The sequence below is a fragment of the Neolamprologus brichardi genome, chromosome 12 (assembly GCF_056152115.1).
Source record: "Neolamprologus brichardi isolate AB-2024 chromosome 12, ASM5615211v1, whole genome shotgun sequence".
Classification (NCBI taxonomy): domain Eukaryota; kingdom Metazoa; phylum Chordata; class Actinopteri; order Cichliformes; family Cichlidae; genus Neolamprologus; species Neolamprologus brichardi.
In genome coordinates this window covers 32,620,966-32,636,949 of record NC_142115.1, presented here as the reverse complement: position 1 = coordinate 32,636,949, position 15,984 = coordinate 32,620,966, and the positions used below count along the sequence as shown (strand labels likewise).

Below are 15,984 nucleotides of genomic sequence, written 5' to 3'. Positions count from 1 at the left end.
AGCTCCTCACTCCACCAGGGCTGTTTGGCACTTTCTGATAGTGTGCAAATGTGATGTACGTACTGTGGCAGTCATACAGACAACTGGACGGTCCAAAAGCTGGCCTACCTATTACTGTCTGAGGTTTTAGTAGAGTTGTGGCTGAACCACATAAAAATATATCATTAATTTTAATCTCCCCAATCAATTATAATGTTATGTTGGAATGTTGTTAAAGAGGGTCAAAATGTTTCAACCCAGTTTGTTTTGCAGATTCTGTATAGCAACTTTAATATAGGGAGGACACAACTTCCAGATTGTGTGAGTTTCTGTTGTGCCTGTCACTGTTCCCTGTCTGTTTTCTTACCTGGTTCTTCCTGACCTTGCCCTTTCTCCTCACATTCCCCTCTTTCCTCTCTCCCTCTTTGGACTGACAATCATACACAAATAGATTGTATTCAATTAGATGAAAATTAAATTAATATGAAAAAATACTATTAAGACCACTAATAAAAAAGTCTTCTCAGTATACTTTCAACCAAAAGGCAAATAACCAAACCACATGAACATCTAATAAAAGATATAAATATTGAAACACTGATCCAACATTATTCTTGATTGACGGATCATTTGATTTTACACTATTACCTGAATGTGGCTCCTTTTTTTTGAAAAAACTTCCTCATATCCATTATGAACCTGGCTGTCTCTCTGTACGCACACACACACACACACACACACAACAGGAGTTATAAGGTTAATGGGCATTCAGTCAGTTAGCTAGTTAGTATCCATTTAAAACAGGACAGTGGTAACAACTTTAGGCTATACGGAAAATTTAAAGTTTTAGATTTTTAAATAGGCTGTATACATTTCAATGGGAGGAACAGGACGGTGAAATGTCGCTGAATTTACTACAGAGCAGGACGGATTGTAGGGTAGCAAACATTGTCGCAAAACACGTTTTCAACACTGCAGGTTACCTGGTGTAATGTTTTTCAGTTAAAAAGAAACATGGTCTGACTCCTACCTAACTATATAAAGAGTAACTGAAGGTTAAATGCAGCTAATATGTCCTGTTTTAAGCCAGGCACTCACACCTCTGCTCCGCTGTGTCTCAGCCACCATCGCTCTGGCAGCAAGAGCTCTAGAGCCAGAGTAGGGGAGAGCTGGAACAAACCATTTTGGGAGGGGGGGGGGGTTTCTATACTTTTGTTGTTAAAATGTTTCGTCTCAAACAAGTACATACTGTATGCTTTTTATATTTTTAGTAGTGTGTCACACAAACAGCAAATATTGTCAAAAAAAGTAAGAAATCTTTGGGGGTGCTTTGATTCATTTTGGGGGTGCTGAAGCACCCCCAAAAATGGGCTAAAATCGCCCCTGAATTCAACTATATTTTTGTAATATCAAACTGAATTTTAAAACCTCACAGTTTGTAAACCAGCCACTAAGAGTTCAAGAGTTAAGTCAATGTTACATACCATCTGCACAACAAGCTGTTGATGTCTTAGAAATGTGCAGATATAGAAAAACCCTCATTTGGTGCCACATAAAGGAACTTGTGTGATTTTTTTATAGTTGGCACGTAGTCTTTGCTCCCTGTGAGTAGGCTACACCCACAGTGGAACTGACTCACTTCTTGCTCTTTCTGTTTAAAGTAGCTATAAAAATATTCATACTCAGTGCTTGTTGTTAATGAGTGAGGGGAACTAGTGAGCTAAAGGAATTTCTGTGGTTACACATCATTGATAGTATTAAAATCTCTGTAGTGATTCACTTCAGTGCTCTTCAACTGGAAAGCCTTGGCTCAAATGGACCTGTAGCAGTAAAGCACCAGGACAAAAGTATAAAGTGTAAAGGTCTTTTGAAAATCAAATCCCCTCAAAAATGTATACAGTACTTTGAAAAAGTGTTGCTTCCCCTCATTTCTTTACATTTTTCTTCCAAAGAACCAGAATTTCTTGTGAATTTTTCTTTAAAGTAGTCTTAAGCAATAGTTTTTATTTATTTACTTTTAAAGTTTTGGACATTGGTTCTTTTTTTTCTAGCAAATGAATCGCATGCTGTTCACTGAAGCCTCATCAAAAAAGGGTCTCTGTGGAAGTGTGGCTCTGAAGAAAGCAATCTTTAAACAGAAAAGACTAAAGTATGACAGATCACGCAAGAGGTGGATTAAAGATGAGCGTAATCAGGTGTTATGGAGTGATGAATTTGTGGTTCAAATCATCGTCAATCTTTACGGAGGAGTTCAGAACAGAGGTACGACAGGGAGTGTCCACAGCCATCTGTAAAGCATGATGTCATGATTTAGTGCTTTTTAACCGTTGGTGTTTGGGATCTTGTTAAACTTGACACCATGACAACAATCCCAAACAAGCTGCCAGGGTGGTAGAGCTAAATAGAAAGAGACACAGTGGAGCAGTACTCGTCATGGATTGGCCTCCCCAGACCTCAACATTACCAAAGTGAGATCATGGTGGCGTGGAAAGGCACAAAAGTCAGCCAGAGAAAAGCTTTTAATGTTCTTTGAGAACCCCAAAGAACTCCTCAAATAAATTAGCAAACTTAGCTCAACACTTTTAACTTTAACTTAATATATATAATTAATGTATATTTTCAAGGTCACGAGCTTCTTCTTACAAGTTTCCCATATCTGGAAGCATAACAGTCACACTCGACACAGAAAGGGCGATTTGCCATTTTGGCCAGTAGAGGGAGTGCTACATGCTTCTACTATTTTGGATCATTTCAAATTGTTACATTTTTGTGTTTTTTTTCAACGAGCATTTTGCATCAGAAGGAATTCGTTACGTCCTAAACATCGGTCTTCTCCCCTTTTAAAATCAACATCCATTTCACCTGTTCTAGGTTTTCTGAATCTCCACATTTATCTTGAACTTATTTGAGATTACAATAAGGAGTACACTGAAATCAGTAAATTGCACTGTAAATTCAAGCTGAGGTAGGTGAGTTAGGTGAGCAGACTGCTTATATATATATATATATATATATATAAATAAAAATATAAAACTGCTCATACATATGAGCAGTTTCCCACGTCCAGCACTCCCACGTCACAAGCTTGCGCAGTGACCCACAGATTACTCGCCTCCTATTTAAGTCTCCTTTCCGGCACTGCAGGCTAAAGTTACAAACTGCGCTTCTACTTCAGACATCATCACAGCCGGTAAGTCACAGGTGCTTTGATTTGTGCATGCGCAACAGCGTTCTTTAGCTCTTATAACAGCAGTAAAGTGGTTTAACAATAACGCAGGCTGCACTGCACTCTCTATTTTTTGCAGCAGTCGCTGCAAAAAACATCTGAAGGTTTATTTGTCATGCGCTCCCGATTTTCTCCGTGAAATAGCTGTTGTTTACACAGGGCTTCATAACTCAAGACTCCAACTTGGTAATAGTTCAATAAAAGCTAAAAATCTGTTATATTAGCTACTCAGACTCCAGAAGAAGCTGAATAAGTAGATAAATATTACATTAAACGTATTATTATTATTATTATTATTATTATTATTATTATTATTATTATTATTTAAGAGTGCTATTATGTGTTTTTGCAAAATTCAAATGATCAATATGCTGAAATGTCCCCCTGCATCATATTTTATTTTTCTCTTTTTGTTTGTTTCATTCTCCATAAGAAATTTATTCAAGAAAGGATTTTTTTTTTTTTTTAAATCTCTTATCCTCTAATTTTAAAGCTGGATATATCAGTAATCACAGAAATAAATCACAAGCTGGAAACCTTCAAAGCTGCAAGGAACTTAAGATCATTTCCAGAAAGCATTCATGCACTAGGAACAACCATTTAATCCCATTAAGTCAAATTACTGAACAAGGAGACCAGTCTGTGTACCTCCTACTGTTTAAGATCTCTGCTGGTCTTAACGTTCTCCTCCTCGTGCCAGAACCCCTCTGAGCCGACAGGATGAATTCACGTGTTCTGAAGATTAAAGATGGGAAGTTTGTGAAAGTCCAGAGATTTCAAGATGGACTCAAGCTGTGTGCTGTCGACTCCCAAACAAGTAAGAATTTTAACAGCAAAATCATTCAGATTTGTCTAAGTGGCAATCCAAAAACAGGAAACAGCATTGTTTACACTGATAGCTTTATATGTGCACTGATTTATTGCATGAAATGGGTTATTGTGTCACCAATAAAGAAGTAAAGTTAATGTTATTTTGTTTGTTTGTTTTTTAGATAATCAAACGGTCTACATAGAGAAACATCGCACAAACAACTGGATAGCTTTTAAATTCAATCTGAACCGTGACGATATGGTGAAAGACTACTTCCTAAAGGGGGATAAACACTCCCTTGAGGTAAATAGAACAATGCATTTTCTCTCTCTCCGTCTCCCTGTCGATCATTCAATCTAAAACTACAGATGTAGACTTTTTTACATCTCTACGTCTGCTTCATCTGTTTACAGCTGGTTCAGCTGGATCAGCTGGACAGTGACTCAGTGGAGTACTGGTTTGAGAAGCACAACTATGGAGGCAGCGAACACTACAGCCTCAAAACTGCGCGTCAACCGCAGAAATACGTCTGCATATCCCGGAAAGGCAGCCTCAGCCTCAGTGACACCAAGCGGGGTTTGGCTGAAGTCAAAGATGAGGCAAAGTAGATGTATGTAAGTTAGTTTACTTAGTTCTTCTTTTTATGTTCAAAAGAAGAACAAATCACATTCTTTGCAGCAGCCTTCCCTAATTATTCCTCTGTGTGCTCTTTGTCCTGCAGGCATTCGCCAACAGCCTTTTGCACACATTTACTACAATCTGCTCTGTCTACAAACTGAAGAGGAAGACAGTTTATTTTTAGCTGAATCCAAGCAGAACTTTCTCTTCCTGCTGTGCTTTGATAAAGTAGCTGGACTAACTAGAGCTACAAACTGGAGATTAGTCTGGCTGGCTAATTTTGTGTTCTTGGTATAGGGAGAAAAATGCTTTGGTAGTTGGGTTGGGTGGTAAAAGCACAAAATAAAACTTTGCTCTTTTTTTCATATTGTAAACTACAGGTTTACAAACTACAGGTAACTGCAGGTGGTGCAAAGGGATGAGACTACTGGCCAATCTCAAACTGTACAAACGTCGTCTATATGTTTTTAAAAAAGAATTTATTACAAATCCCAATTCTTTAGATTTTCCTATTCATCGTTCCCCTGTGATTGCAATATACACTCTCTGTTTGTTTCGCATGCCACACTCAGCGACAAAGGTTTGTTCTCGGCGCCACAACAAACATAGTGAAGAATTTGGAAAAAGCACTACACACCACGTTTTTGTACGATATGAGTCGTTAGCCCCTAATATGATCAGATTCTGTGGCGCCCGAAGTTGGTGTGAAACTTGTTTTTGTTATATGGAAAAGTTCACAGCGACATACCTAAACTTAATTTCCTGGTCTCACACTCTGAAATGTTTGGCTTGAATAACAAAGGAAACAACTGCAGCAGAATTTATCATGATAAGAAAGGAAGGGCGGCAAAAGCATGCTGGCTGCAGTACACGAGGTTTTTTAGAGGTTTGACGACCCTGGCAAAAAGTTCATAGTTATTACTGCCGTCAGTAATATGTGGCGCACCAAGGAATGTGGTCTACTGTTGGTTTGTGTTGTTGTTGGGTCTTTTTCCTTCGCTCCTGCATTTTGTCTTGAGAAGACAAGAATCATAAAAGATAAACAACTTCTGTTTTGTAAGGTGGAAAATAAAGTGTAAAAACGCCCCTGCTGCCATGTGTCTGCTTCTCATTTGTGTTATTTTAGAACTTTATTATCTTACTAGTTTTAAGCAGTTCTTGCCAAAGTGAGTAAACTGCTCATTCATCTTTTTTTTTAATGTTTATTTATAAGATTTTAAGTTTGAAGTTACATAAAATCACACAAGACAAAGGACATAAGATTCAAAAACAATAAGATTCAAGCACAGAAAAAAAGGGAAAAAAACAAACAAACAAGAAAACAGGAAAGAAAAGAAAAAATACACAGATTAGCCAGTACAAATCAAAAGTTCAAAGAAATACCAGTGTCCAAAGAAGATCATCTTCTGTGTCAGGTTAAAATGGCCTGTATTTGTATAGCGCTTTTACTAGTCCCTAAGGACCCCAAAGTGCTTTACACAACCAGTCATCCACCCATTCAAACACTGGTGATGGCAGCTACGTTGTAGCCACAGCCACCCTGGGGCGCACTGACAGAGGCGAGGCTGCCGGACACTGGCGCCACCGGGCCCTCTGACCACCACCAGTAGGCAACGGGTGAAGTGTCTTGCCCAAGGACACAACGACCAAGCCTGTCCAAGCCGGGGCTCGAACCATCAACCTTCCGATTACAAGGCAAACTCCCAACTCTTGAGCCATGTTAGACAGGGCAACAGAGAGTTCACCAAGTCCAGAAGATGTGGGGAACAAGTCCAGGAAGGAATCAGGGTCCAGCAGAAGTGCAGTTTCACACAAACACAAAGTGCAGTCAAATGGGTTAAAGTTTATGTTGAATCCTCATTAATATGATTGAGAGGGACCCAGATTCCAACAAACTTAAAATGAGTGTCAGCCAGACAATAATGAACCTCTTCAATATACAAACATGCAACCATCTCACGTAGCCAAACCCCAAACAATGGAGGAGATGGTGATTTCCAGGCTCTAAGAATAAGTCTTTTAAGTGCTCATTCATCTTGAGGATTGTCTTACCTTCTCTCTTCATGATGAATTCTGCTTGTTCAGGTGGCTTTTCCATCCAGGCAGACTGTGTCACTGAGCATAGCACAACCTGCAGTAAGTATCTGGAAGACAACTAGAGCTCCCAAAAAATGCCTCATAATTTTTTCCGTATCCCAAGAGCTGCAAGAACAGACACAAACTCTGCAATACGAATCTGGATCAACACAGTACAGCACTGGGAGCTTTATGCTTCGTTTCCCGTTTCCCTGGTTGCAGTACAGGCACAGCGTCGCAGTCTCTGGTCCATGAGTAGTCTGTATCTATGTAACATGCTCAGTGTGACGAATAGCAGAGGTCATCCGGCTAGGGGTTTCTTTTTAAAGCTAAAATGTCACACTGCCAGTAAATTGACCTTTTTTCATGGCAGCAGAGTTTCCCTTGAATGTGAAAATGTTCCTCAAATGCTCTTTGCATGCGTCAACAGTGGATATCGAGGCTAAAGAGTATTTTCTTACATTTGTGTAACTAGTAAGTACGTTGTTGCAAAACTGTTGGGCGGCTGTTATTTTTGTTTGTTTTTCCACAAAAATGTCTATGGTGAATATTTAGTGATGTCCAGCTATAGTGAAACTTAATACTTCAATATATCCACCCAAACCCAAAAGAATGAATGCATTTCACAACGTTTACTCCTGAAGGTTCTTGTCTTAATAAACAGGCATTTCTTCTTGATGGAGTGCTTTACACGGGTAGTTAGGTACGAAGTTATTTATGTGTAGTGAGTGAGGTTAGATTCCAGTCGGCCTCAGTTTCCTCTCTCGTGTTGCCACTGTGCTTTTGTGTAGCTGTCACTCTTTAACATAACAAGCATCCTAAAACAAAACATACATTTATGCATTTATTGTTAAACAAATATGAGAAATTCAAAGTGCATTAAAAAAAATGGCCATAAAAGTAAAGGCAGAGTTTACAGTTTCTATCTTTTATTGTTTTATAACCATTCAAACCTGAGGATAATCCTGGACGTATACAAAAACTTTCATACGTATTCGGACAGTGACGATGGTAAAAAGAGAGTGTGCGCTCTTTCAGCTTTAAGGTTTTACATTCCAGGACACAAAACCAGCTGGATCTCACCAGGTCCTCAGATGAACCTTGGAACCACTTGGAATGTTACGCTGCAACTCAGCAGAAAGAAATGCAAAACACATGGCCGAGGTTACAGGGCTCATTTACAGTGTTTAATGTTAAAATTCTTGAAAGCAATTTTAAAATCACCGTTTAAACGTCAGTTATTTATGTTTATAAATGTTGGGATTTTTAGATTAAATTCCCTTCCTAATATTAACTGGAAGGTGACTGACTGTCCAAAAAATGTTTTTGGGAGTCATATGGATCACAGCAAAAATAATTCATTTGAAAGCATGAGTGAAAACTGTGCTGCAGGCTGCAATTAAGATAAAAATACTTTATTCATTCCATATGTGAGAAATCCTTTTGTTATAGGGCCTGAAATGACATTATTACACCAGTAAAGGGATCTGCCTCTGTGTGGAGTTTGCACGTTCTGCTAGTGTTTGCACCTTTAATTAAAGTTTAACTAAAGCTTTTAGGATTTATTTATTTATTTATTTCCATGATTTCTTTTTTTTTTTTTTTTTAAACTCCAACTACTCATTTGTACTATGCTTTTATTTCAGAGTGCAATGATATATTAAACTGCATAATTTTCAATAAAGATGTGATGGCAGCTGCATCCATCTATGATATACATACTGTAAACATTTTATTTTTAATTCAGACTTTATGATGGTGATAATAATGACTGATATTTTTTCATATAACAGTGTTAACTAAACGAAGCTAATAAACCTATTGCACAATGCCTCAGATAACACCAAGGCTTAAAGATAGAAGTCACCCTGCAGGAACCAGACGAGACAGCGTGGAGCAACACACAGTTAAATATTACTCTGAGTCTGACTCATCAAGAATTTTACTTTCTGTAGGTTGTTGGCTCTTTTAAAATTAGGACTCAACTTTTGATAACATGTTTTTATTTTTATTTTTTTATTATTTTACATTTACAATCCTGTTTCAGTGCCATGGCTCCAACTCGCTGTTTATCACTTGAAAAAATGATAAGCGTTCTTTGAAGGTGTTACTTTCCCCACCGTCAATAAAAAACAGCCTGGCTTTGATCCTCCCGGTTTAAAAGCTGCATGCATCCTTTCTTTGCTGTAAAATCATTGATTATATCCTAACAGCCTGCATGTGGATTGCTTACTTTATTGCACAAGTGTAAGGAGTAAGGAGGAAATGCCAGAGCTCCACACCTCAGTGCTACCTTTAGGCGACTGTTGCTGTGATTTGTTGCTGTATAAATAAAACTGAACTGAACAGAAAGTGAACAGCATTACCTCCAGAGACACCTGCTTCTTTTGTAACTATTTTTTAAAAAACTAATTAGCCCTTAAATGGAAATTGAGCACTAAACGTCTGGGACACACTTAAACAAACAACGGGAGACTGGATAGATGTTGTTTGAAAGCTGTCACCCTTATAAACTTTCAGCTGTGACAAACCACAGCAAGTAAACAGGAAAGTTCCTCATGCCACAAGTGGACAAAACACTGCTGTAAAGTGGAAAAAAGGCCTTAATCCAAGCTAAATCCAATTATGTACTCTTCTTCCATCAACCTTAAAATTACATGTTACACTGCTTGCCACCTTGACCAATACAGACCTTACTTTACTGTGGATGTGAAGTGCTTTATCTCACTCATCCACCCACAGAGCATGTGAACCTGACATAGAAGGCCCTCAGAGAGGTGTATAATCAGAACAGTGTGTTGTGAGGAAAATCATGCGTCCTTCTGAAGGGTGTGGACACATTTCACACATATTAAATCACTCTTTTTTTATTACTTGTGATGGGAACATTTATTGGTATTTTATTAATATGCAGTAAATGCTATATGTGCAATTCTTCTTCTGACGAGTTGTATTCTTGTATTTTCCTACTCAGTTGTATATAGTATTTGTATTTCTATTTTATTCTATTGTATATATTATTCTATTCTATTTTATTCTATTGTATATAGTATTTTATTTTATTCTATTGTATTTTATTGCATTCCAGTGTTTTCTAATTTCTGCTACATAACTTTGCACTTTTGCTGTAACAAAACAAATTTCCCACCTGTGGGACTAATATAGGTCATCTTATCTTATCTTAAATGTTATGAACAAGTTGAGACTGTGGACCTGCTCCTCAGTTGGTCTAAGCCTGCAGGCAGTCAGGATATGACAAAAAATGCCAAAAATGAGTGCATCTGGATATCTGGGACTGGTGTGCACATGTTTTAAAACAGTCGAACTGGGGTCAGCAACCAGTGTTGCCAACTCCTCAGTAAGGAAAATCGCTATTGGCTGTCCTAAAAGTCACTAGAAGTCGCTAAATGACGTCATTACCTAATTTGCATAATTGGTCATGCTAATGTAAATGTAACCTATGTTGTTGGAGAGAGAAATAACATCGTGGAAGAGACATAAAGTGAGTAAAAAACATCCTAAATGCATTTAGAGTTTATTTAGAAATACAAATTAAATTTCTTTTAGCAATTATTGTTGTTTTAATGTCACAATTCCAACCCTGCTCCTTTACCCCGGCTTGGACCGGCAAAAGTGACCCGAAATAAGCACTCTGGTGGAGTTACTTTGTGTGTGTGTGTTTATAAGTAGTTTTAAACCTTGTGATCCACAAAACAGCATAAGAGTAAAAGAAGAACTGACTGCGTTACAGCACCCACTGCTTGTTGAGAGTAAAAGCGATATGCGCTTTCACGTCTTTTTTTAGGGGGTCTGAAAACTCGCTAAATATAGCGACAAAGTCACTAAGTTGGCAACACTGTCAGCAACTTTAAATTCCTTGGAGTCAAGATCACTGAGGATCTCTCCTGGACCCTTCACACAGACACTGCTATCAGGAAAGCACGCCAGCGACTCTACTTCCTGAGGAAGTTTGGCATGAATGCCGACATCATGTCAAAGTTCTACAGGAGTGCGATCGAGAGCTTGCTGACGGGCTGCATTACAGTCTGGTATGGGAGCTGCTCTAAAGGCCACTACAGAGAGTGGCGAAGGCTGCAGAGCACAAGCATGAGGCTTCAGGACATTCAGGACATTTATTTCCAGCAGTGCCTCTGTAAAGCCCACAGCATCATTAAGGACCACAGGCCCCCAGCACGCCAGCTGTTCTCCTTGTTACCGTCTGGCAGACGTTACAGGAGTCTGTCTGCTCGGACTACAAGACGACAGTTTTTACCACCAAGCCATTTGTCACCTCAACTACAACGCTTAAACACACACCACACTTCACCGGATGCACACAGAAGCTGCAGATGATGCACACAGAAGAATCTATCTATCTATCTATCCATCTATCTATCTATAGATAGATAGATAGATATGGAGAGAGAGAGAGAGTCTGTTATACTGTTATCAAAGACATTTCATTACAATGTTGACCCTTTGCTAACTTGCATATGACACATAAGGCGGAAGCTGATAAAGCTGAAACTGAGATGTCTCTATAAATATTCTATGTTTACAATTCGCCCTCATCAGAAAACATGCAAACGTTGACTTTACTGTTATTTAACTCATTTGCAAAGGCAAATAAACTCATAAAAAAACAACCTGCATCTGTGTACACTTTCAGTCATTTCATCCATCTATTTGGTTGGGTTTAGGCAAAGACGGTGAATTGGACTGAAACAGAGCCATGTCACTGCCAACTGAAAAAAAAAACCCCAACATCTTAAAGATAATTTACCACCAAGGAGTACTGAACAAGCATATGTGATGAGTGAAGAGTGAAACCAGTCTCACTTTGCGGTGCCAAATGTTTTGTGCCACATATTCCAAGGTTCCCTACTTATTTGTAGGGAACGAAGACTGGCTTAAACAAAATTCTGAATTAGCATTATCTCCAGGAATGTTCTTCAACTCTTATGTAAGCTATCAAGAAAGGCATTACTTTATAAATTATTACCCGTCTAAAAACCCACGTTTATTCCTTGGCTTTTAAATCAGAATGAGTTTGTGCTACTTTTATTTATCTTATTTCTTACTCGATTTTTCTTATTTTATGCTTCTTTTTCTTAAATTCGATCATGTCTTCCTATGTTTTTATCTCTTCTGATTGACTTAAATGTACAGCAGCTTGGTCAACAGTTGTTGTTTAAAATGTGCTAAAATGCATTTTCTATAGTGGTCTTTTCTAAATATTTTTTCCCAGGTAGATGGACTTGATGCCAGAAACCACAATCAGATCACTTAAACTGGTAGATGCAATCCAACAAAAACACATTTCTCCAAACAGATCTAAGACTATCGGAGTTTATATGGAGTTTTGGTTCGAATGGCTAAAGTTTGGATTATATTCAGGACGTTAAATTTTCTTTCATTTCCTTGCCATAAAATGCCATAATTCTTTGTCTGAACAAGACAAAGAAACAGAATCAAGCTTTTATCAAGCACTATCTGGTCTTCTTGAAAATGTTACAAATGAGTTATGCAGACTGGATGGCTACTGGCAGCAACCTGAAATTCCCCAAAAATACAGCTAATAGAGAATGGCCAAAAAATTGCAGTTCCCAGAAAAGAGTCGATGCAGTCAGTTTTTCATTTGTAAAGCTGATCACAAACCAATGGAATGTGAAATTTAGAAAAAAGAACTCATTCATCTGGATTCTGTTACAGAAACTGATAGGTTTGTAGCATAAACCTATTTGCTGGAATGTTAAGGACAATTTACTACACAGCCAAACAAGACACGAGTAGGCAAAGTTCTTCATGTTTCTCGTGCACGGGAGACGCCGTTCCTTCGCTTGACCCCAGTTGCTCTCGTCCGCTCCCCCGTAACACTGCTCTTTTATTGAGGTTACATGAATATGCATCGGTTCATTAACATACGACGTCTATATACAAACAAAGAGTACCTTGCCTGTGTGTGTGTGGTCAGATTGTGACCCCATAAATGACTTCCCTAAACCTACTGGTCTGGAAAGTCCAGCAGTTCACCTAAACAAAAGGCACTTAGCCTAAAACAGATATAGCTACGTTTATCCTACCATAAAACAATAAAACAAGGTACGACCTCTTCCCATGCTCCCAGGATGTAGGTGTGGATTCCAGAACACTCTGGAATGCACACCAAGCCTTTGCAGCCTGCTAAAGATCACACATCCTATCACTACACAATTAATTAAACACCTCTACCAATCTAAAACTAATTATAAAACTCTAAGCATATATAAGTAGATATTTCTAAGCATAAATGACAATCAACATTACAAAACCTAACAGAAACAGTGAACAAAGCCCATTTATTACACCGGCTCATTCCCATGATGATCTGGAGAAAAGTTTGAAATTGTTACACACAATTTCAAACATTGTTAGACAATGCAGAGTTCTTCTGGAGCCGATGTGGGTGAGGGGACTCGCCCAGGCTGACTGCCTCGATGTGCAGGTGTCTTTCTTTTTTCTTTTTTTTTAGACAGTATTTCTTTATTGGTATCTTTTTTTTTTTTTTTTTTTTTTTTTTGCCTGTCCCGTTTGGCTCTTTTGCCATCAGAATTATTGTCTAAAGGCGAAGAAAGATGCCCAACGGATTTACTTTACCAAACTGACCATCCCAGCCTTGCCGTAATGGGCTATTTGATTCACCTTTTATTGTTTATTTTATTTATTTTTTATTTTCACTTGCTAGATACGGGACAGACTTGAATGAGGAAAAGAAAAGGGAGAAAGGAAGAGGGGGGGAAAACAGCGGAGAAGAGGGACGGGGATAAAGGGCAAAAAAACAAAAACCAACTAAATAAGCAGATAAAAAAAATACATATATCAATCACCTGGATCACCTGTTGAGAAAGAAAAAAGAAAACAAGCAGAAGAAAATGAGAGCAATACAATAAACAACATCATGATGATATATGGGAATATAACAGTAAATACTAAATATTAAACATTATTGTGCAGCACGTAAGATCAACAGCGCACAGTGTGCTTTGAGGTAGGAGCCAAAAAGGGTGTCGTTTGTGTGTGTGATCACCCGTGTGTACACCTGTGAGCATGGACGCGTTTGTTTTTAAAAGGTTCCTTCATGTAATGATCTGCTAGAGGGTGTGGGGGGGGCCCTGATAAGCAGCCACCAAGGAGTGAGCCGGTGTGTGCCTGGGCGCCCATCCACGGACACCATGGAACCACCAACGCACCGATGTCTGAGGGCGTCTGCCACTGGCAGGGGAAGTGGTGGGGGAGATAGGCCTCCATACCTTAGAGGGCCTGAGATGTCCCCAGAGAGGTGGTGTCTGATACCCAACCTGACATATAGACACAGACATACAGGGACACACAGATACAAACATCCATTCCCACCCTCATGCTCTCATAAGCAATTACTCAACACTCACCCAACGTGGAGACAGACATAAAGAGACACTGTACACACAATCACACTCCCCAAGCGTACTCTATACCCCAGGTCTAGGTACCCTTGCCCCTGGAGGGGGGAACTGCACCCATACCCAGGTGGTGTTACCCTTTTCCCTGCGGTGGGGAGAAGCAGACCGCCCCGACTCCACAGCAGCAGGGAGGCCCCACACTCCAGACCCCAGTCGGACGGCCAACTCCTCCTCCTGGCCCCCCGCTCCAGCAGGTCGCAGAGAATGGGGGTGTGAGAAGACTCCAAACCTCCCTCCGCCTGCTCATATGTAGTGTTGATGCATGTGTGTTCTAAAGTGCATTTAAAACCCAGGAGGGCATGGAGCTACCTGCCAGAGAGCAGCAGGTAAGCGCATAGCCCCTCCTGATAGCCCTCAGTGTCTACGTGTATTTAAAATTGAGAGGTGGGCAATGACGCCAGGGGCAGCTGGAGATGGGGAGGGAAGGAAGGGAGGGGCAAGTAACCCCTCCCTGGGGCCAGCTCCCCCGCTGACCCCAGTAGGCACTCCCATACTCCGCAACCCGCCAGGGAAAGGGGGTCCAGGCCCATCCGGACCGGGGACCAGAACAGCAGCGCCGCCCGGCCCCACAGAGCCTGGGACAGCCCATGGTGTCTTTCCTGCTTGCTCTGATACTAGGAAGTAACATTGCAGGTCAAATTGTATCAGTCACACCTTCTTCTTTCTTTCTTTCTTACATTTGTATTGGCGGTTGGCATCAGTCACACCTTGTGGCGGAGGTGTGATCTTTGGCTCTGCTGCAGGGGAGGAGTGGTGCAGCAGGCTTGAGGGGCAGTGCCAGGGGGGCTGATGGGACACCTGTAGCTCATTTGTAGTAATCAGGTCTCCTTTTCAGTGACGCCGGATGCTGGTGTCGGGAGAGTGCACTTAGCTGGAAAGCTGAACAGTTAAACAGAACGTTGGTGGCAAACTGAAAACACTGTGCAAGCACAATAAAAAAAACCCACAACAATAACACTGTGTGGTCACTGTTTAGATTAATACTCAGAGTCATACCTTTTTATTGTTTCAATGGTGAAAAAGTGAATGTCCACAGTTTAGAATTTGTTATCAAAGCAGTTTAGCAGGAGCAAAGCAACAGGAAAATCAAATAGTAGAAATCACAAAACAACAAATGTATGTATCTAACTAACCTACTCTGAGCTGATTTTGTTCTTATCTTTGGTGAAGAGATGTTGGAGAAAGGACGAGCACAGCTGGATCCAAAGATGCGCTTACCCCCGTATTCCGAGTTGATGATAATCAACCAACAGGAAAGCAGCTGGGCATTCAGTGGAAATATGACGTACATCAATATCCTTCTGAATGAACCATCTAACACGGCAAAAATGAGAAGACGAAAAGCCAAAAATGACTAAATCACTTCACAGGTTGGCAGGTTGGGCTGCGCTCTCCCCTCTCACATCCCTGCTGGAAACTTCAACCTCTTGGATCCAATCTTCTGAACTGCTCCGCTCACAGGAGACTAAAGCAAAGAGCCCCGAATCTCTTTTATACCTGCTCACGCTTTCTCCACCCTCTCGACCTGGCCGTCACATCTTTACATTTTGGTCATCCAACTGAATCTACTCATCCAGTGTCCACCCAGACCTTATCTGTCTATGTGACTTAGAAGATTTAACACATAGTTCAAACTTTTAAACTTTAAAAATCCCCTTTTTTAACATGGAGAATTCACATTCAGTCACATATGGATAAAATTCACTTCATGTTTCATTTTATGTAATTCTACTTCAATTAGAATTGTCTTTAGCACATTTTCACATTAACATTCATTGTTTTCAATTAGAGGAATA

At 39.8% G+C, this 15,984-nt stretch overlaps 1 protein-coding gene across 2 annotated transcripts; it reads left to right on the top strand.

The window, feature by feature from the left end:
* Positions 1 to 3,067: 3,067 nt before the first annotated feature.
* On the top strand, positions 3,068 to 5,719 carry LOC148100319 (uncharacterized). Of its 2 annotated transcripts, none has more exons than XM_087848778.1 (5): positions 3,068 to 3,169; positions 3,906 to 4,022; positions 4,198 to 4,319; positions 4,430 to 4,626; positions 4,738 to 5,719. In XM_087848778.1, the coding sequence occupies exons 2-4, from the start codon at positions 3,926 to 3,928 to the stop codon at positions 4,622 to 4,624; spliced, it is 414 nt and encodes a 137-aa protein (XP_087704904.1). In that variant the 5' UTR covers positions 3,068 to 3,169; positions 3,906 to 3,925; the 3' UTR covers positions 4,625 to 4,626; positions 4,738 to 5,719. The 2 variants fall into 2 exon arrangements, with proteins under 2 accessions (XP_087704904.1, XP_087704903.1); XM_087848777.1 differs by having other exon boundaries at positions 4,430 to 4,630.
* The last annotated feature ends 10,265 nt before the right edge of the window (positions 5,720 to 15,984 follow it).

What these genes read in the sequence shown, in the direction of transcription:
- LOC148100319 (XM_087848778.1), top strand. Translation starts at nt 3,926, where the DNA reads ATGAATTCACGTGTTCTGAAGATTAAAGATGGGAAGTTTGTGAAAGTC. An exon ending in TGCTGTCGACTCCCAAACAA is followed by an intron (nt 4,023 to 4,197) that starts GTAAGAATTTTA and finishes TTTGTTTTTTAG; the next exon opens with ATAATCAAACGGTCTACATA. An exon ending in GGGATAAACACTCCCTTGAG is followed by an intron (nt 4,320 to 4,429) that starts GTAAATAGAACA and finishes ATCTGTTTACAG; the next exon opens with CTGGTTCAGCTGGATCAGCT.